This window comes from Leptonychotes weddellii, chromosome 12 (genome assembly GCF_054177405.1).
Source record: "Leptonychotes weddellii isolate Sample4059 chromosome 12, ASM5417740v2, whole genome shotgun sequence".
In the NCBI taxonomy this organism is placed as follows: domain Eukaryota; kingdom Metazoa; phylum Chordata; class Mammalia; order Carnivora; family Phocidae; genus Leptonychotes; species Leptonychotes weddellii.
In genome coordinates this window covers 12025265-12047554 of record NC_138380.1, presented here as the reverse complement: position 1 = coordinate 12047554, position 22290 = coordinate 12025265, and the positions used below count along the sequence as shown (strand labels likewise).

General features: G+C 45.3%; 1 protein-coding gene across 4 annotated transcripts in view; it reads right to left on the bottom strand.

The window, feature by feature from the left end:
• The window catches only part of DENND2A (DENN domain containing 2A), a 79701-nt gene that overhangs the window by 27457 nt on the left and 29954 nt on the right, over window positions 1–22290 (bottom strand). For 3 of the 4 annotated variants that reach the window (XM_081799985.1, XM_081799986.1, XM_081799987.1), the window contains exons 3-6: window positions 19237–20400; window positions 10777–10904; window positions 9104–9225; window positions 177–377 (exon numbers count right to left, since the gene is read on the bottom strand). In XM_081799985.1, the coding sequence (XP_081656111.1) occupies window positions 177–377; window positions 9104–9225; window positions 10777–10904; window positions 19237–20400 (1615 nt within the window). The remainder of the gene's footprint in view (window positions 1–176; window positions 378–9103; window positions 9226–10776; window positions 10905–19236; window positions 20401–22290) is intronic. The other variant, XM_081799988.1, reaches the window with a different exon arrangement.

Genomic DNA, 22290 nt, shown 5'->3' with positions numbered 1-22290 from the left:
AAGAATTATTATGACAAAGGCCCAGACAGCCCAGCCGCTGGCTCATGGTGTCTACCTGGTGATAAAGCAGGTAGAAGAGGCCCAGGATTCTGTTCTCTGCCCAGACTCCTCTGCAGCCTTCCTTTGCAGGGAAGGGGGAGTGCAAATCTGCATACGAAGCTTGTTGCAAGCCTTACCTTGGGTATCTTTCTCTTCTTCCTGCCATTCTGTGGGTCTCCAAGGTTAAAGAAAGTGTCATCAGGGCTGCTGGGGGTGGAGGGGGGGCTGATTTTGGAAGGGGACCCATATCCATCCCGACTCAGCTTCCTGGTGTCCAGCAATTTGAAGTTCCTCCTCTCTGAATTTTGCCGGAAAAAAGCAGGTTTGGCCAACGACTGCTGGGAGGGGAAAGGAGAAAAGAAGAGTAAATACAAAGGGCCTAAGGGGGAGATAGCTGGGGGTGCCAGTGATACGGACCAGGAGATCGAGAGGGAAAGCTTGGTCTCTCTTCCCAGGGTATGCTGAGTTTGTCTCTGCTAAAGGATGCAGATCCAATCCTGTCTCTCTCCCTCCTTTTTTTTTAAAGATTTTATTTATTTATTTGGGAGAGAGAGAGAGAGTGATTGAGAGAGCATGAGCAGGGTGGAGGGGCAGAGGGAGAGAGAGAAGCAGACTCCCCACTGAGCAGGCAGCCCGACGTGGGGCTCGATCCTAGGACCCTGGGATCATGACCTGAGCCAAAAGCAGACGCTTAACCGACTGGGCCACCCAGGCACCCCCAATCCAGTCTCTCTTTTTAGACAAGTGGGAATTCACTGGCTCAGTCCCTTATCTGTACAAATCAGGTGTTCTGAGAACCAAGACCCACTGTATTGGGAGGGAGAAAACCTAAGCAGAGCTTTGACCCTGCTGCTGATAAGCTGAGTACCTCTTGTACAAGGAGTTTCAATCCCTAAGGCTCAGTGTTTAATTTCTAAAAATGAGCTACTTTAAGATCAAAGGCAAACAGAAAACTGGTTAAAAAAAACAACAACAACAACAAAAAAACCCCCAAAACCCTGCAACTTATAGAACTTATTTTTCTAATACATACTATAAATTAATGAAGACAAACAGGCAAAAAAAAAAAAAGAGGAATGGAAAATTTATAGAAAAAGAAATACAGTGATGCGTAGATATAGAAAAAGATTCTCAGCTTCACTCATAAGAGAAAATTAAAACTCTATCAAAGAGACATTTTTCACTCAAAGATTAGCAAAGATAAATTTGCTGGATTAGTGGAACTCACTGGATTAGTGACAGTGAGGGAAATAGTCCCTTTCACACTTTCATACAATGTTGGTAGGACTAGAAATTGGTACAGGTCTATGGAAGGCAATGGAGCAGTATCAACAAAATTACAAACGCATACACCCTTTCACCCAGCAATTCCACCTGTAGGAATCTTAAAAAAAAAAAAAAAAAAATATATATATATATATATAAGTTTTTCTCATAAAATGGACATTTTTTCATACTTTAATATGCTAACTGCTTTTTTCTTTAGCACATTATTTTTTTTAAGATTTTATTGATTTATTTGAGAGAAAGCACAAGCAGGGTGAGGGGCAGAGGGAGAGGGAGAAGCAGGCTCCCCATGAGGGAGCCTGATGGAGGGCTCGATCCCAGAACCCTGGGATCATGACCTGAGCTGAAGGCAGATGCTTAACCGACTGAGCCACCCAGGTAGCCCTCTTTAGTATATTATTTATGTTCTTTGCCCATTTATCTTTTGGAATCCCAGGGTTTTTCTTATTAATTTGAATGATCTCTTTATATAGAACAGATATGAACTATTTGTCAGTTTTGCTGCAGGTGTGTTTTTCCCATGGTATTTTTTTTTTTGGATCATGTGAAATTTTTATATATGAAAATCTGTTCATCTTTTCTTGTGCAATTGATTTAATCTTGTCTCTCTAGAAAATCTATATCTTTTTAGAGGTTTAACACGTACTTAATTCCATTTTCTTTTGGATTTTCTTAGTCTATTTTGAACATATTTTATTCATTAATCCATCAGTAATTTATTTTATTGTATGTTAGTCTAAAGTGATTTTTCCCCCCAAGCTAAGTTATCCCTATTCCGTTTAATAAATGAGCCTTTTGCTATCAGTTTACAAGGCCACATCTATTACATCTTAAACTCTTATAGAATAGTCTTATTCTGTTCCACTGATTTCTCAATTCTTGTATAGTTCCGAATAGTATATAACAATAACTCCAGAACCTTTTCTTTTCAAAGATTTCTGGGAATAAAGACTCCTAGCCTTCCTAAGTGGCCTGCTCTGATGTTTGTATCATGAGTCTACAAGGAGCAATCAATTGCTTAGCACCACAAGCCCTAAGTAGAAAAAGCCAGTATGGGGACGCCTGGGTGGCTCAGTCGGCTGAGTGTCTGCCTTCGGCTCAGGTCACGATCCCAGGGTCCTGGGATTGAGTCCCACATTGGGCTCCTTGCTCAGCCGGGAGCCTGCTTCTCCCCCTGCTTGTGCTCTCTCTCTCTGACAAATAAATAAAATCTTAAAAAAAATTAAAAAAAGCCAGTATGGTTTGCTCACTATGGGCATCTTAATAATTAAACCAGCACAAAAAGAAGGAAGAACGACCATCTTTCTTATAGACCAAATTCCATCTGCAGTGAAATCCAAGGAATGGCCCCAATTCTTTCACTGCATTAGAATCACCTATCAAATTCTTGGCAAAAAGCAGTTATCTGTTTTCATTAGACTTTTAGGTTGTGAGAGTGTCTGTTCAAAGATTTGACCTATGAAAAGGTCTGAGAAGAAAGAAAACAGAAAGATATCAAAACATGGCACACAGCTCTCGAAAGGGTGTCCAGAGACCTGGTGGGGGCTGGGTTTGTGTGGGCTGCATCCCCTCCATGGTGACATTGCCAGAGAACGGGGTCCTGGTGGTAGCCCCCAAATGTCCAGGGAGCTTTCATGAGGGGGTGGAATTTCAGTTGCTGCTTAACTGGTAACAGAGGACCTACTGGGTTCTGGGGGTAGAGCGTTCTCAAGTAGACAGCACAATCTGAGAAGAGGCATGGAAGTGAGGAAGAGCAAATTAGCCCAGGGGGCGCCTGGGGGGCTCAGTCGGTTAAGTGTCTGCTTTTGGCTCTGGTCGTGATCCCAGGGTGCTGGGATCGAGTCCCACATCGGGCTCCCTGCTCCACGGGGAGCCTGCTTCTCCCTCTGCCTGCCGCTCCCCCTGCTTGTGTCCTTTCACTCTCTGACAAATAAATAAATAAAATCTTTAAAAAAAAATTAGGCCAGAGAGAGTGCTCGTGGCTCAGAGCGAGTGTAGCGAAACAGATGGAGATCATACAGCAATGATGGCATCGAACTGTCCGTGCAAGGCCTTTGCAAGTGAGGGTGTGACTCTTAGACTTAGCAGGGGGCAGCCAGCTTTTTCTTAAAGGCCAGACGGTAAATATTTTAGGCTTTGTCATAACTACTCAACTCCGCCACTGCATTGCAAAGGCGGCCATACACAATATGTACGTGAATGAGCGTGGCCATGTTCCAGAAAAACTTTATTTACACAACCAGTCACCCAGCAGTAGTTTGCCAAACCTGAATATAGTATTAAAAGGAAAGATACTATAGGACCCTAGGGATGATTATGTCAGGCTGTGGCCCAGAGAGGATTCCAGCTTTTGATCAGAAAGCCTCATGATGATAATATATGCCCATTCCCATTGTGTCTCTGTGGAACAACCTCTAGGAAGGGGCCTGACTTTGTTGCAGAGGCAAATAGAGTCTCCCTAATCTTATAAATATTGGATTCACGATGGACCCAGCAAAAGATCTGTGGTGTCCAAGAAAGAAAAGCAGACAAGAACTCTCTGTTGAAACTTCATGAGTTCTTTCAGGGAACCGAGTGGGATGGGCCCTGGCCAGGGGGCTTCCTGGTGGGGAGGAGAGGGAAACTACGTGCCTCCCTAGAGGGAGCTGACCTGGACTTAAGCCAGGGTTCACTCACCCTTCTCGTCTGAGAATGGTGGCTGATGGCTTAACTCCTTCCTGTCCTGCATTGTCCCTGTCTTATTGCCTCAGGAAACAGTGATGTAAGGAGACTAAAAGGGTCCTTGATACAAAATATCTCATCTCTTCCTTACCTCTCTCAACCTCATTCCTACTTTTTTTTTTTTTTTAAGATTTTATTTATTTATTTGACAGAGAGAGAGAGTGAGAGCAGGAACACAAGCAGGGGGAGTGGGAGAGAGAGAAGCAGGCTTTCTGCAGAGAAGGGAGCCCAATGCGGGGCTCGATCCCAGGACGCTGGGATCACGACCTGAGCTGAAGGCAGACGCCCAACGACTGAGCCACCCAGGTGCCCCCCTACTCTCTTTTACAGAGGCCTCCTCCAAGGACTCAGGTGTCATTCTCACAAGCATATACACATTTTTCATATACGTCCACAGGTACACATATTTCCATAAACACACATAGAAATACATAAGAAGGCATACATGCACATTTCAACAATTGGGACATTATACTAATGTAAAGAAAAACATTACATTTAAACAATGAAATACCATACAGACAATAAAAATTGTTTTTAAAAAGAAATTAATGATGTGGGGAAATACTCAGGATAAATATAAAAGACCAGCAAAAGTATATCTATATCATCCCAAGTCTTTTTTTTTTTAAGATTTTATTTATTTGACAGAGAGAGACACAGCAAGAGATGGAACACAAGCAGGGGGAGTGGGAGAGGGAGAAGTAGGCCTCCCGCCGAGCAGGGAGCCGGATGCGGGGCTCGATCCCAGGACTATGGGATCATGACCTGAGCCGAAGGCAGACGCTTAACAACTGAGCCACCCAGGCGCCCCAAGTCTTTTTTATGTACACACACACACACACACACACACACACATGCACACTAACAATTCATTATAGAAAAAAAAATCCCCAATTTTGGATGAGTTTTATATTCTTCATTACACTTTTCAGTATTTAAAAAAACTTTTAAAAAAAATTTTGTTTATTTATTTGAGACAGAGAGAGTGAGCATGAGAAGGGGGTGTCAGAGGGAGAAGCAGACTCTCCACTGAGCAGAGAGCTGGACATGGGGCTCGATCCTGGGACTCCGGGATCATGACCTGAGCTGAAGGTAGGTGCTTAACCAACTGAGCCACCCAGGCACCCCTAAAACACCTTTTGTGATGAGAATGCTGTGATAAGATGAAATAAGGTTATTTTTTTTTTTTAAAGATTTTATTTATTTATTTGACAGAGAGAATGAGATAGAGAGAGAGAGCATGAGAGCGGGGAGGGTCAGAAGGAGAAGCAGACTCCCTGCTGAGCAGGGAGGCCGATGTGGGACTCGATCCAGGGACTCCAGGATCATGACCTGAGCCGAAGGCAGTCGCTTAACCAACTGAGCCACCCAGGCGCCCGAAATAAGGGTATTTTTAAAAAGAACATAAAATGAAAAGCCTAATTCTCTATATTTACCAAACGCACAGAAATAGTACTTATGTTACAGGTACTAGACTAAGTGGTTTATAAGTATGAATTATTTTTTTAAGATTTTATTTATTTATTTGACAAAGAGAGCACAAGCACTGGGAGGGGGAGAAGCAGACTCCCCGCTGAGCAGGGAGCCTGACGTGGGGCTCGATCCCAGGACCCAGGGATCATGCCGAGCCAAAGGCAGACACTTAACCAACTGAGCCACCCAGAAGTCCCTACAAATATGAATTAATCTTCAGAAGACCCCTAAGAGGAGAGTACTATAATTGTTTCTATTTTATCAATGACAAAGCTGACACATGTAGATGAGATCAGTTGCCTGGCCACACAGTTAGCAAGTGGTCTAGGCAAGTTCTGAATGCAGGCCGTCAAGACTCTAGAACTTGCACACTTGACCAGATAACTGCCTCTCTGTAGCTACAGCTAAGTGATGTACGATTTTTTGGTGGGAGATGGTGTGGGTGGGCTCTCCAGGCAACCAGAGAATGCTAGTTAGTGATACGTTTTGTTCCCTAATGTCTTCAATGTCAGTACATAAGAAAGAAAATGCCTCAGGGCGCCTGGGTGGCTCAGTCGGTTAAGTGTCTGACTCTTGATCTCAGCTCAGGTCTTGATCTCAGTGTCGTGAGTTCAAGCCCCACATTGGGCTCTATGCTGGGCGTGGAACCCACTTAAAAAAAAAGTCTCGTGTTAGCCTAGATTTCCTTTATTATAAAAATTAGTTCCTACCACATTTACTGTGCTATTCTAGGTGTGGGAATGGTGGGTAACAAAAAGCAAGGAAAGAAAATGGTCCCTTCTCAGGAGCTTGCATTGTGCGTCGATAAGCATTAGCATCTGCCCCCAACTGCACAACTGCTCCTTTCTGTCTGTCCAGCTGACCCTGACCTCTGTACTGGGACTGGGCACGATCTTATTAAATGAAAATCCCAAAAGATGTCATAGGATCTTTTGGAGACTGACAGAGGAGGTCGCCACAGAGGGACTGCTTCGGTAAAGTCTAAGGTCCCAGATGTAGCCCAGATGCGGCCGACGCTCCATGAATATTTGATGAGCTAAACAGAGGAAGTGGTGAAGTCTGCAGCTGTCCCCCAGAATGGGGGCACCAACCAGACACCCAGACGTGGGAGAGCAGAGGAACGAGCGTGGACACCGTGTCCTGCTGATGACTTGTGAAGGGCTGAAAGCAGCCTGCATGTATCGGTGGCAATCGGACACGCACCCTGGGTAACCGGATTGTCCTTCTGCAGGATCGCTGCATCTGGACCTCAAGCTCTTCTTGACGTGGTTACCTACTGTGTTTAGCTGTTCTGGTGACAGAGGACCGGGATTTGCTCTAGCTTGGCAGGAAGGGGAAGAAAAGGGCTGTTAAGTCCTTGTTCTTGGCATTAGGGAGGAGCACCCGGCTCGGAGCGCACAGCTGCTGTGGGCAGATGTTGCTCATTGTTCCTAAGAGGTGAGCAGTGCCTTCCCAGCACGAAGGGGAGAGCAGGGGAAAGCGAGGTGGGACGTGAAGGGGCAGACCAAGTTGTGACAGCCTTCCTTCTGTTAAGCCAAGCTGATCCACTATGGTAAATGAAAGATTTCCTGAATGTTGAAGGCATCTGTAGCCAATGAAAACACATTTCAGAGGCAAGTAGGAACTGTCTGCTAATGATCTGTTGTGCTGGATTATTCATGAGAACACTCTTTCATAGGAAGAGCAAAATAGCAGTTAACTGGCTTTGGCAAGAATGACAGGAATTGGTTTGGTTAGGTGAGATCCACCCTTCATGATGGATTCTACCTTCAACTCTCTTCAGGAAGACTTGTGGCAGAAAGACTCTGTGTGAGACCACTGAGCCCAAAAGGCATGCCTCTTGCGCAGACCCCCCACGCCAGGAAATGCTGTCCTCACCTGGGGCCCAGAGGGGAACGTGGCTTCCTTTCTTAGGCTGGAAATAGATCCCTGCAGTGGGATTTAAACTGATACTTGCAGCCTGGATTTGGCCTTCCTTTACTTAATTTCTTGAACAACTACACATTGTATAACAACTATGTATAGGGGACACAAAGAAACATATTATTGAGGAACTTGAGGAATTCATAATGTAGCTGGGGAGATGTTTTTAAGATACATTCTATGACTTAAATCAGATTTCAAATCATCAAAGTAAGAGATATCACAATGTGGTATACACAATTTGGTATAAAATGAACACTTTGGCCCACTGAGTAAGAGAGGAAGAAGTTCCAGGGGCTGGAATAGCCTAGAAGCTTTCTGAAGTGATTGATCTGGGTGCTAAAGGATGGGGAGAGAAAGGCAAGAACCAAGGGCAGACGTAGAAATGACCTAGCACAGGGGTGGGCAAAATACAACCTGTGGGGCGTATCTGGCCCACCATCTGTTTCTATACAGGCCATGACCTAAGAACAGTTTTTACATTTTTAAATGGTTGGAGGGGCGCCTGAGTGGCTCAGCTGGTTAAGCATCTACCTTCGGCTCAGGTCATGATCCCAGGCTCCTGGGATCGAACCCCATGTCGAGCTCCCTGCTCAGCGGGGAGTCTGCTTGTCCCTCTTCCTCTATCCCTCCGCCCTGCTCATACTCTCTCTCTCAAATAAACAAAATCTTTAAAACATTTTCAAATGATTAGAAAATAAGTAATATTTCATGATGTGAAAATTACACAAAATTCAAATTTTGGTGTCCATAAATAAAGTTTTATTGATACACGGCACATTCACTGGTTTGCATATTGTCTCACATTGTCTATGGCTGCTTTGCAGCAAAATGGCAGCACTGAGTCGTTACAACAGAGATTCTCTAGTTACCTTCTGGTCCTTTAGAGGAAACGTTTGCCAATCCTGGGCCTCTAATATGAGAGGGGCAATTAATTGGCTCTTGCTGGAGGGGAGTTTTGTATGTAGGAAATGTAGGAAATTCAATAGTAATGGGTGCCCAGGGATCAGTTATGAAGGATTATTTAATGCCAAGCTAAGGAATATGAACTCAGACTTATAGGCAAAGCGTTGAAATTATCATGTACATGACTATAGTTGTATTATCTCTACGTACATAGTACAAAATTCCAAAAGGTTCAAAAGGATATTCTGTAAAAAATGTCAGTTTTCTACCTTGACCTGGACTCAACAACTCCACAGATGTAGCCACTTACTCATTCTTCGGTTTCCGTACAGAGATAATCTTCTACATACACAAACATATATGAGTTGGCATATATGTGTATTTTTCTATTTAAAACCCCACAAATGGTAGCATGCTATAAAAGTACTGTTTCTGCACCAGAACTTTCAGTCTTATATTTTAGACTTTGTTTTAGGTCAGGACATTCTTCTTTATAGTTGTATAATATGGGTGTACTATCTTATTTACTCAGTTTGACCCAGAAGCTAAAATATTATTTTAGGATGCTTGATTGAGCAGAGGGGTTCCAGGAAAACTAGAGGCAGAAGAGCAGGCAGGCAGCTGATACGCACATCCAGGAGCCCACCAGTGAGGGTGGCCTGGCATTCCAGCGTAACCCAGAACTCCAGGCTGCTCAGGGCCATCGTGCTGGGGACCCCTCTCCCCACACTGCTCCCCTGGGGACTCATACCTTGGAGGGTGTGTCAGGAATGGAAGAAGTGGGAGAACCAGGAAAGGTCAAGACACATTTCTTCCCCAGGCAGCGACCATGTAAGTCAACGTCCTCGTAAGGGTTTTCCTTCATTGGCGGATCTGTGGTCAGAGGAAACAAGTCAGGAACTGGGAACATTAAGGAAGTTTTCCTTATCAGATATCTACCCAATATCTTGGTCTCTCCTTGTGGGGATGTCTGATGTCTTGCTATCCATTCATCCCCTTCCTCTTGGACCCTGATTTTTACTGGGGTAACTTCCCATGTCCTCATTCTTAGATGTACAGAGTTAACTCCATTCTGAGTTGCAGTGCTTTAGCCAATCAAGGCATGGCACTCCTGGGCTACGAAGGTGAACAAGGACCTAAACCGGTCTCGTCAGAGTCAGAGTCACAGTGAACCCCTGGATTTTTGTTGGGTACAGGACACGGGCTCTCCTTCCCAACCAAAAGGTACAGATCCCAGGGAGCTGATGGCGGCCGTCATGGAGATCATGAGAAACCTGCTGGGCATGGAACCAACCCAAGAGATAAGAAACGGGGAGAACAGGCCAGTTCTGGTCATATAAGCCAACAAACTCCCTTGTTATTTCAGCGGGGTCTTCTGTTCTCTGTCTCTGAGAGCTTCCCTGTCAGGTACACACTGAAGACCAGATCTCATACCCACTTCGGACTTGGGAAGCCTACTACTTTGGCAGCAACCCATCTCCACAACCTGGATACTATAATTCAGATCATCTATGGTGAAATTCATAGCTCAGCTAAATAAGCGCCTTCTTCAGGTCTCATGTTTCCTCCCACCATGGAGTTTTTTCTCTGCTATTGGTGATTACATGCACATATGCATGTGTGTATATGCCCTACCTGCCCCTTGCATGTGGTCGCATATGGGTTTCTCCTTCTTACCAGCTCCTTTCTTCCCCGACTCACCGCCTTCGACCCCAACAAGCAGATGCTGGGCTGAGTTCACACTTCAGTGAAACTGTGATGTTCCCTACAGAGTATTTGACTCACTAATTTAAATGCAAACAAACTCTGTGAATCTGAGCTCCACTTTAGAATTTAAAAGAATTAAGGCCAACATTATGTTTTAATAGTAGACATTCATTTGAGTCTGAATTTTGATGCCCTGTTACTGCCAGCCACACTCCTACAGATTCTGGGAGAGGGTGGTGGCCCGAGTTTTCCTTCATTCAGTAATCCTTACACTTTACTGAGCATCTGTGACACACGAGGTACTTTACATCCCATTCTCTCCCATCTCCCACCCTACCAGGTAGCTGTCATCATCCTTATTATACAGATGAGAGAACCGAAGTTCAGTAAAGTTCAGTCCCCAGCTCGTTATCATACGAGCATCAATAGAGCAGAGTCGAGATTCAATCATGGCCACCGAGACTCCATGTCTCCAGTGTGTCCCGCTGCATCGTGCTGCCCCCGTGGCTGTTCCTCAGCAGCCTTTCCACTCCCCTTCTGGCCCCATGCTCTCACATGTCCCTCGTGGGTCCCCCTCCCACACCCTTCCCAGCTGTCTCATTCATCTGCGTACACATCTTCAAGACTGTGTGTGTGTGTGTGTGTGTGCGCGCTTCAAGCACTCTCCCCTTTCTCACAGACAAACTCATCCCCACACACTGCACGTGGGCCTCTTACCTAGAATGTCTTCATAGACGTTCTCCTCTGATAAAGTGCGTGTAAGCCCCAACTTAGTCTGTGCATACCAGTCCACCCTGCTGTTCTCAGAGGAAGACTGCAGTAAGTCTTCAAACTCATAGGACTTTCTGGTTTGTACAAGATGGGAGAAAAACAAACAAGAACTCGAATCAAATTAGGCTGGTCCAGAGATTGTATACCAAACAATTTTCTTCCTGCAAAAATTTCTATTACTGAAATCAACTCTGTTTCTTGTAAGAAGGTATAAAAATCCTTAAATAAGAAGTGTGGCTTTATTTGGAAGAATGTTTATTATGTTATGCCGTGTAAAGGTAGCAAAGTATATATATATATAAAGTACAATCCCAACTTCGGAAGTAAGTATATACATAGAAAAGAAGAAGAAGGGAAGGAAGTGAAATATACAGCTACTATCTCAGGACGAATGGCTTGTGGCTTCTCTTCACTTTCATTTTTTCTGGACTTCTTAAATATTCTGCAATGTTTACAGAGCACACATTCATGATGGGAAAGGAGCAGCGATGGCCAGTTCAGAGTGGACGAGAGGCCTGGGCACCTCCCCACTTCTCTCACTTGAGTGGTTATTATCAGAACGAAACCCAGAGGCCAGCTGAGACACCCCAGCCCCCCACCCCCACCCCTCAGAGATGGGTGCAAGTACTTCTCTGTCTGTGGCCCGGCTCACTCTCTGGCTATCGCCCCCGCCTACATCCACAGGGGGCTGTCCCTGTGCTGCTGGTGCTGACCTAATGCGAAGTCCAGCCCCTTCTCTCTCTCTCTCTCACACACACAGACAAACACACATACACACACAGCCACTCACCCTGAGTTTCTGTGATTTCTGTAGCTTCACTGAACATTTGGGAGGCCATGAGGTAGACCATATGGTGAAACACACAGAACCTCAGCCACCTCACTGGTTCAGTCCACCTCCTCTTTTTTCTTCTCTCTCCCTATCCTTCTCCAAAGTAACCCACAACTCCCCCACCACCCCCAGTTGGAGCAGAACTGCGCTGCCCACTCGGGCTCAGGAGGCTCCTCTTCTACCTCCAGCAGACCTGTCAAGAATTTGTATTGAACACACACAGGCCTTCATTGAATGGCGTTTAGGTGAACACGTAGTCTGCCCACACTCATCAGGGCACATCCCCCAGCTGGCTGTGACTTGGTCCTAGCCCTTCATTTCTCCTGGTCGAGGATGGTCATAACCCTCCTGTAGCTCTGTGCATGCACATCTAGCCCAGTGTCCTCTGCATGCTCCATGGTAAACTCTAGCTGACTACTGAGAAATGTATCATGTCTTCACTTCTTCACCCACACTTCCAGTCTCTCTGGCCCCTGGGGATTAAACACACCCGCATACAGATCCTGGATCCTTCATTCACAAGCCTTTTAACCTCAGACGAACCACTTAACTGGGCTGAAACTCAGTGCCCTGACTTGAAAAACAGCAATTATCTCAGAGCATTGTCCAAAGAATAGAAATGAGAACGTGTGTAAAGTCCTTAGCACCTGACAAACACGCAACAAATGTTAGCTATTGCTATTACTGTTGTGGTGCTAGTAATTATTTATGTAGCAAATGTTTTATGTTGAACATTTATTGTGGGAGAGGCACTGTGCTCAGGGTTCAATCACTGAGGAGTGACTGAAACAGTCAGGGTCCCTGTCTCAAAGAGCTTACATTCCAGGGAGGAAGACAGACATTCAACCAGAGCATGCACAAATAAACAGAACAGTAAACTGTGTTAAGCTCAGTGATGGAAAAGCACAGTGAGACTATCAAGGAGGCCTCATTTTAGGTTGGGGATGCATCAGGAAGGTGGTGCTGACAAAGTCACTCATTAAAGCTGAGACCTGGAGGACAGAAGAAAGACCTCAGCTGGGGGAAGAGTGTTCCAAGAAAAGGAAAGGGCCACAGGGAACTTGGTGCATTTGTGGAGGGACACACACATTTGGCAAGGCTGCACTGCAGGGGCAGGGTGGTGAGTGCCAGGTGATGAGAGGGCAGTGCCAGGCAGGAGCCATTTGCCTGCCTTCCTCGCTTTGGTGGTTTCTAGCATTTAATTTTATTTTCTTGGTTTTTTTTTAAGTAGGCTCCACACCCAATGCGGGCCTCAAACTCACAACCCTGAGACCAAGACCTGAGTTGAGACCAAGAGTCGGACCCTCAACCCACTGAGCCACCAGGCGCCCCTGGGATTTCTTACATTTTAAATCTTTTCCTCTCGGCTAGCTTCTTTCCCTCTTTAAACACGCACAGGTTTCCCCTAGAAAAACTTCCACTGGAAGCAATGACCCTTGTAGTTCTGCGATTTCTCACCTTCCTTGCTAACATTTTAAACTGGCGTGGGTTGGGGGGCCGGGCGGAGGAGGGACGAGCTTGAGGCTGTCTGACTATTCCTTTACTGGACCTCATTGGTTTTTCTTCCCTTTATCTTCTCAATCTGGCGTCTGTATGCATCCCTTTACTGAAGCGGCTCCCTGAAGCTCACTAGTGAGTTTCTGGTAAAATCTAACCACTTCCTGGGACCTTTCTTTGCAGGATACCACTTGGTTTCTGCAGTGTCAGGGAGCGGTGCTCAAAGTGCAATCTGTGGACCAGGGCTGGTATTTCAATGCGACAGGTACAGAAATTGAGAATAAACGTTGAGAAACTTAAAAAATTTCTTTTGCTTTTTTTTTTTTTTAAAAGTAATTTCTACACCCAGTATGGGGCTCGGACTCACGACCACAAGATCAAGAGTCACGCGCTCTACAGGTTGAACCAGGCTGCTGCCCCTGTGTTGAGAAACTTTTAAAGCAATTTGACAGAATAATTTTTTTTTTTTAAAGATTTTATTTATTTATTTGACAGAGAAAGACACAGCGAGAGAGGGAACACAAACGGGGAGTGGGAGAGGGAGAAGCAGACTCCCCGCCGAGCAGGGAGCCTGATGCGGGACTCGATCCCGGGACTCCAGGACCGTGACCTGAGCTGAAGGCAGTCGCTTAACCAACTGAGCCACCCAGGCGCCCCTGACAGAATAATTTCTTAAAAGACAACTGAAGCTCGCTTGTAGTGTGCACGCCCAAGTGGGGGGAGGGGCAGAGGGAGAGGGAGAGAGAGAATCTCAGGATACTCCCTGCTGAGCATGGAGCCCAATACAAGGCTCGATCCCATGACCCTGAGATCATGACCTGAGCCAAAACCAAGAGTGAGACAATTAACCGACTGAGCCACCCAGGTGCCCCTAAACACTCAGTGTTTTGTTTTGTTTTGTTTTGTTTCTAGATTTTATTTATTTATTTGACAGAGAGAGAGCACAAGCAGTGGGAGTGACAGAGGGAGAGGGAGCAGCAGGCTCCCAGCTGAGCAGGGAGCCCCACGTGGGGCTCGATCCCAGAACTCTGGGATCATGACCTGAGCTGAAAGCAGACGCGTAACCGACTGAGCCCCCCCGGCGCCCCTCCACACTTAGTCTTTAGACACGGCCGTTAGAGTTGCCTCATGGATGTCATGTTGACTGGGACAGACTCATAATGACAGGGACAGACCACAGTGTGGCTGGTAAGTTAACTTAGCCACTAACTGGGTAAGAGCTGAGGGATGCTGTCCAGCCAGACGACTCTGGGGATCCCAGTCAGTCCTGCAGAAGATGGAAATTATTGAATCAGTAACAGCAGGCATGTGATTTGGCAGCCATATAATGACCAAGGTTTCACATCCTCCAAAAGTTCTCCAAGTCCTATGCTAAAGCTATACAATGCCAAAATAATTAGTTGAAAAGCTGAAATTTTGGTCAACATCGTTATTTGGTTTCATAAAGATCTAAAAACTCCATCATAGGATCAAATTAAACTAAAATTAAAAATCTGCATTCCAGTATGGTGATTAACATAACATAATAAAAAAAAAATCTGCATTCCAGTTCAAACATTTGGGGCATATAGATACATGTGAATTCAGGATGCTGCTTACACTTACAAAATAGTAACTTTCCTTGTTAAATGTTGGCTTTAAGGCATTCCTGCAAGAGTTATTCAGCACATGCCACAGAACATACACAACCAAGTGAGTGCTGCTGTAGGGACCTTATCTTTGGAATTTCCTGACATTTAAGGGTTTCTCATTTCCCATTTTAGGATCGAAGGCACAAGTCCTTGCATTTAATTTCCTGGGGCTTTAGAGAAATGAAGAAAGGAGAAAGGGATGAAAGGAGGAAGGGGAGAGAACACAGAAAGGAGAAAAAAGGGAAGAGAATGAAAAGAAAGAAGACATTTTCTCAAACTGAGAATCCGAGTCCACTGGTTTGGCTCCCTCAGAACTGGACTCATCAGCCTATGAAAATAAGCCCAATACATTCTCTGAAGTGTGCAGCCTGGCCATGTAATTCTAAACCCTCCCAACCTCAAAATCCTTAATCATTTCTTTCTTCAACCTTGGCTTGGCTCTCCTGCCTCAGAGAGGGCAGTAAGTCTGCCAAATTCTGAGTTGAGCCTCTTCTTTTTGTTAAGAGATAGGACCACAATAAAAAAGTACACTTTATTTTTTTAAAGCAGAAAATGAACATTGTGCCCTAATCACCCCCATTGTACTATTTTAAACAAAAGGAAAAATCCAAAGCCAAAATGCTTAAAACACAGCTGATGCAACCATATTCAAATTGGCCAAGAAAAATTTCATCTTTGAACTGAAACTAAGTAACTTTAGCTGGTTTTAAAGAGAATGCTGGAAGACTGCAAAGAGCAGATGGTAGCTACGAGAGAAAAGATAATGGGAATAACTGTTCACCAGGTTGATCTGTCTGCCCAGTGATGACACAGGGGAAAGACTCTGATTTCTTAGAAGCAACCTGCCCCTGAGAGAGGGGGCCTTCCTGGAGGAACAGCCCAGAAAGGGCACGGAAGAGCTACTGTCAAGACACACTGGGGTCATGAGCAGAAAGGTCACTCCAGTACTTAGGCACGTGGGCTTTGGCACCAGTTTGGGAAAGGATTTAGAACTGGAGATGGATACAAGCTTTCTCAGAACATAAACAAGGAAGCCTCTAAGTTCTTCGATAGATCCTACATACCACTGATACCCAAGCCTGGTAAAGACAGTACAATAAAAGTCAAGTAAACACCAGTCCCATTTATGGAATACTGACACAAAAATCTTAAATAAAATATTAGCAAACAGAATTCCGCAGTATATATTTTTTTTTTTTAAGGAGAAACCATTTCTTTTTTTTTTTTTAAGATTTTATTTATTTATTTGACAGAGAGAGACAGCGAGAGAGGGAACACAAGCAGGGGGAGTGGGAGAGGGAGAAGCAGGCTCCCGGCTGAGCAGGGAGCCCGATGCGGGACTCGATCCCAGGACCCTGGGATCATGACCTGAGCCGAAGGCAGACGCTTAACCGACTGAGCCACCCAGGCGCCCAAATTCTGCAGTATATTAAGAGAGGAACAAACCAGGACCAAATGGGAGTTCATTCCCAAAATGTAAGAATGGGTTAATATTAGGATATAAAGTCACTATTCATAGGTCAAAGGACAGGAACCATATGATCATATAAAGCTACTGAAAAGTAACTTGACAAAATCCAACATTCAATCTTAATTTTTAAAACTCCTAGTAAAAAAATATGTATAGGTGCCTGGGTGGCATAGTCAATTGAGCATCCGACTCGGTTTCAGTTGATTTCAGGGTCATGAGACGGAGCCCTGTGTCAGGCTCTGTACTGGGCTTGGAGCCTGCTTAGGATTCTCCCTCTCCCTCTGCCCCTCTCCCTCCCTGTTACCCACTCAAGCGCTCTCTCTCTCTTTCTAAAAAAGAAAAAAAAATTTATTATTTTATTTTAGTTTTATTTTTTTTTTAAAGATTTTATTTATTTATTTGACACACACAGAGAGACAGCTAGAGAGGGAATACAAGCAGGGAGAGTGGGAGAGGGAGAAGCAGGCTCCTGGTTGAGCAGGGAGCCCGATGCGGGGCTCGATCCCAGGACCCTGGGATCATGACCTGAGCTGAAGGCAGACACTTAACGACTGAGCCACCCAGGTGCCCCGAAAAAAATTTTTTTAAATCATAAGGGGTGCCTGCGTGGCTCAGTCGGTTAAGCGTCTGTCTTCGGCTGGGGTCATGATCCCCACATCAGGCTCCTTGCTTGGTGGGGAGTCTGCTTCTCCCTCTCCCTCTGCTGCTCCCCCTGCTTGTGCTCTCTCTCTGTCAAATAAATAAAATCTTAAAAAATAAAATAAAATAAAATAAAAAAGGAAGGTGAAAAAAAAGTGGTAACACTGAAAGATCTCCATGATATCCTAAGTAAAAAACAGTATATATAGCATGATTTCTTTTTTTTAAAGGACATAATTTCTACCTACCTATCTACCTACCTACCTACCTATCTGGAATATGCAAACTTTCTCCCTTGGAAGACAACATAAGAAATTATGTTTTTTGCAGCCGAAACAACCCTACCTGACAGATCGTGTTGAGTAGGAGAGTGACATGATCGAATGTATTTCTAGAAAACTGCTCTGGCTGCTACGGAGGAGTACCTTGGGGTGGGAGGTGGATACGAGACAACTAAGCTGCTGGCAGAGTAGAGCAGAGGTAGTCAGATTCAAGATAATGTTTAAAACTAGAACCGAACAGCTTGCTGATAAATTAGATTAGGGTTGTGTGAAAAAGAGAGGAATCACAAAACTCCTAGGTTTTGGCCTAAGTGCAACAAAGGGTGATGCCATTTAATAAGATGGCCATCATCTGGGGAGGAGATGCTTAGCAGTGGCTGGATTGGGAATTTAGGTTTGGACACGTTCAGTCCAAACTATTAGATAACCAAATGGAGACCCATGCAGGGGATGACTCTGCAAACCTTCGCTGGAAGAGAGAGCCAGGGCTGTAGGGATACATGTGGGGGTCATAAGCATGAAACTGACATTTAAAGCCATGGGACTGAATGAGCTCTTTTAGGGAGTGAGGCAGATGGAAGAGAGAAGTGTCTGCTCTGACCCAGGATGGTGTGTTGGGGGTGTTATTCTGACACTCGGAGGGAGAGGGGAATGGAACTGAGAAGGAGCAGTGTGTGAAAGCAGGACCCCCAGGAAAGTAGGTGATCTAGAAGCCCAGTGAACGCAGTGTTTCCAGGGAGGGAGTGAAGTTGTTCCTCCAACGCCAAGAGATGTCATGTAAGAAAAGAACAGAGGGCGCCTGGGTGGCTCAGTTGGTTAAGCGACTGCCTTCAGCTCAGGTCATGATCCTGGAGTCCCGGGATCGAGTCCCGCATCGGGCTCCCTGCTCGGCGGGGAGTCTGCTTCTCCCTCTGACCCTCCTCCCTCTCATGCTCTCTGTCTCTCATTCTCTCTCTCTCAAATAAAATAAATAAAATCTTTAAAAAAAAAAAAAAAGAAAAGAAAAGAACAGAGAGGGTGCCTGGGTGGCTCAGATGGTTAAGCGTCTGCCTTCGGCTCAGGTCATGATCCCAGGGTCCTGGCATCGAGTCCCACATCGGGCTTTCCACTCAGCGGGGAGCCTGTTTCTCCCTCTGCCTCTCTCTCTTTCGGTCTCTTATGAATAAATAAATAAAATCTTTAAAAAAAAAAAAAAAGAAAAGAACAGAGAACTGGCAACTGGATTTAGTGAGATGGGGGGTCACAGGTGGCCTGTGTCAAGAGCAGTTTCAGGATAAGCGGCAAAAGCCCAACTGCAGGGAGTCAAGGGGAAAACAGAAGGTGCAGAATGGGTGACCAGAGCAGAGACAACGGTTTTGAGTTTTGCTCTGTGGCTGGTTTCCAGATTAGTGGGGATCAAACCAATTAGCACATCCCAGAAATGGGCCAGAAATTAGTTCTCAAAGCAGGAAAGAAATGGTTTCCAACACGCAAATTTGACCTTCAAGCGTGCACATGCTTTATTATCTAATGTACGATTTTGACATTAGAAAATATTTAGGGTGTGCCTCTTTACGTATAAGCGAGGAAACAGAGGCTTTGGGAGGTCGAACAACTTGTTCGAGGTCTCACAGATAGACGGCGACAGGGCCGAGGCAGACCCGGCCTGTGTTTCTAGAGCTCATACCAAGAAAAAACATGAAGAAAGGAGCCAGGGGATATTGGAAGCACCATGCACTAGTGGGGGACGGTAGTGGCAGATGAGTGTCAATTAGCATGAATTAGTCCATTGCCAGAGTTAACTGAGTTTTCGTTGAAGTCTTGGTTAGTGGCAGAAATACGAGTACTTATCATGTCCAAAGGTACATTTTCAAAGCCAATACCCATTTTGAGGACAGAGAACACAAAACACAGGCATCGCTTATCACGTCTCCGGGTTTCATCAATACACTGTCTCAAGCCATGAACGGTCTCGACCAACTACAAGATCCATCCGTTTAATAAAACCAGTAATTCGCCTGAGAGCAGCTGTGATGCCGCATAAACCACTGGAGCAGAGAGTCAGCCGTCACCTACCTGTGGTCAGCACTGGGTTTCGGCCTCCCGGTCCATAGTCTTCTGTTCACGGAGGAGGGCGGGGGGGAGGAGGGCAGGGGCGGGGGAGGTAGAGAAGGCAGAGGAGGCAGGTGCCTTTTATCCTTCTGGAAGCTGATGCCTGGGTTCCCGTCCTTGTCCCCTTCTCCATCGTGTTTGAACGTTCTCCGGGGCTTGGGCAGGGGGTTGATGAAGGGTTTTGCAGGGGAGCCCTCCGAGCTCCTGTCCACACCCTCCAGGATCTGGTCACAGGGCCTCCTGCAGGAGCCTTTCCTTTCCTCTGAGGCCTCAGGAGTGGGCTCCCTGGCCTCCAGGTCCCAGTGGTGGGACCTGAATTCCGAGCCACGCCCGCCCCCACGGTTCTCAGGAAGGGCAGGCCCATCCTCAGCCTTATCTGGCAGGCAGTGTGGGGAGTAACAAGTCCCAGGTAACTGGGGATCCAACCCCGCCGACCCATCCTTCAGAGCCTGCTCCAGTTTCTTGACCTGCCTCAGCACGGAGAGGCTATCGTTTGGAAAGCGCTGCTTGCCCAGCCTGGGCTCTCGGGCTCTGCCCAAGCTGGGTGCCAGCTGCCCGGCTGGTTGGCTGAGGTCTTGCCTTGGCTCTGCATCCTGTACCCCAACTTTCACGACCCCTTTATTCCTCTCATTTTCTTTGCTCTCTGTCTCGGGCCTGGTTCCATCCTGAACCTCCGTGACCCATGCTCTCACACCATCACTGCTTCTCCTCCCCATCACACAGGACATCAGGTAGTCCTCCTGCCCATCTGCTTTCCTGCCGGGTGCAGGAGTAGGCAACTCCTTTTTCCCTTCCCATTCGGATATCTTGTCCTTTATGCTGAGGGGCTTGTGCAGGGCCCCGCCTCGGGCAGGAGGGCAGGGGTTCTGAATGCCACTGAGCTGCCTCTTGCCCGCCTTGCTGGCTTCTTTAGCGCTGAGATCTGAAGCTGGGTCGCTGATGATCATATTTGAGCTGAACATGTTCTGCTGAAAACAGTCCACTCTTGACTCCAGCATCAGGTTATTGAGACTTTCCAATGAGCTTCTTCTGGGGGGTGAATCCTGATCAGTCTCTGGGAAAGGAATGGGGGACTTAAATGGCAGCCTTCGAGGGTCTTCCCCAGCCTTTGGACCTTCCACCTTGACCCTGAACAAGAAAGACAAACATTGGGTGATGGATTCTTAGTCATTGTTCTCGGCTGGTCATAGAGATTGGCTAGAACTTAGATATAAATACTATATGCTAGTTGTACGTCACAAACATTGAAACCACCATTTTAAGGAATCACTTTGCTCTTCTTGGGAAGACAGTATTGTGGAATGAAAGGAACTACTGGATTTTGGAATGCAGTAGACTTGAGTTTAAAGCCTAATTCAACCACTGACCAGCTGTGTGACCTTGGACAAACTGTTTCACTTCTCTAAACCTAAGTGTCCTCATCTGTGAAATGGGAATAATAATAATACATATCTACCAGAGTGGCTGAAAACACTGAAAGAGGCAGACCATATTAAGCATCTAGCATGTCGTGAGTGTACAATAAATGTTATTATCATTATTGTTAGCTTGTTTCCCTGATGAAAATAGGGAACATCTCCTGAGGTAAAAGCTTACACAGTCCAGATTTGCTCTGCTTCTGTAATCAACGGATGGGCCTTTGTGATGACTATTTAAAAATTAGAACAATGCCATAAGTCATACAATGTTTGCTAATTCTGGGCTTCATAAGCTCTCCTGACTTGAGTAGGTAAAGCCAAAATTATTGGCTGCATTTGAATTGGACCTCCTCTAGAATGTGAGCCCGACTAGACTGGTTTCTCATGTGGACAGGGATTGCTTCGTTTTGTTGGATTACTTTGAATTTTGGCCTATCTGGGCTACTGCTGAATCCCCAGCACCTAGAACAATGGCAGAGTAGTAGAACATGGTACTCATTACGCACATGTGACATCCACATTGGACAGAGCAAAAGAATATTTCCATCATCGCTGAAAGTTCTGGCCTAGAACAAACATGTGGGGAGATATGCCTCCAAATGTGATTTTAGGGGATTAGTCAATGCCATGAAGATGTTAAAAGCTCTTTTGAAAGAAAACCAGGAAAACATTTTTAAGCTAGTCTAATGAGAACGGGAGTATCTGTTTCTGAATGCAAAACATTCTTCCACCAGCAAAGGTCATAACTAAGTGGAGTGATCTTGGATGTGCCAAGATTAGCAAGGACGCACTGACCAACTTCATGGTGCATATTTTTTGAATATATAGATCTGACTATATAGGAATTCTGAAACTCCAGTTAAGGTTCACAGTGAGGAATGAATAATTAGCAATTTCATGCATCCTGTTACTATTTAGCTTTCTGCTCCAAAGACTAATAATTGTTTACACGAAGACTTCTCCCTCCATTGGGACGTTAACACGTAAATTGCGTTGCTATTTGCGGTTGCACAGCATAAATTAGAAACTTGTGAATAGGCAAACACATTTTCATATTTTAAATACAGCTATCAAAGCAGAATTCCTTACTTAAATAAACAATTAGCATGCATAACAGAGTGCTTACAAAAGAGAAACACATTTTTTAATTGTCCTGTCACCACTGAGGACATTAGCATGAATTCAGATTTTAGTCAGAAGCAAAAGCAGAATCAGTTTGTTGATATTTTACTGAGCGTTCAAAAGGCAGAAGTTAAAGCCCACTCTCACAGTGCTAGAAGCAAGGTGACAGGACAGACACATAAAAACACAATTCATTAGTTCTTGCTTAATGACAATGGATGATATAACAATAATCATATATATCATACATACTGGTTTCTTTTTAAGGATTTATTTATTTTAGAGAGAGAAAGAGAACACAGCATGAGTGGGGGGAGGGGTAGAGGGAGAGGGAGACTGTCCAACAGACTCCCCACTGAGCCCCATGCAGGGCTCAATCCCACGACATGAGATCATGACCAAAATCACAGGTCGGACACTTAACCGACTGAGCCACCCATGTACTGTTAACAATATTGACAACAGATAATTATGGCTT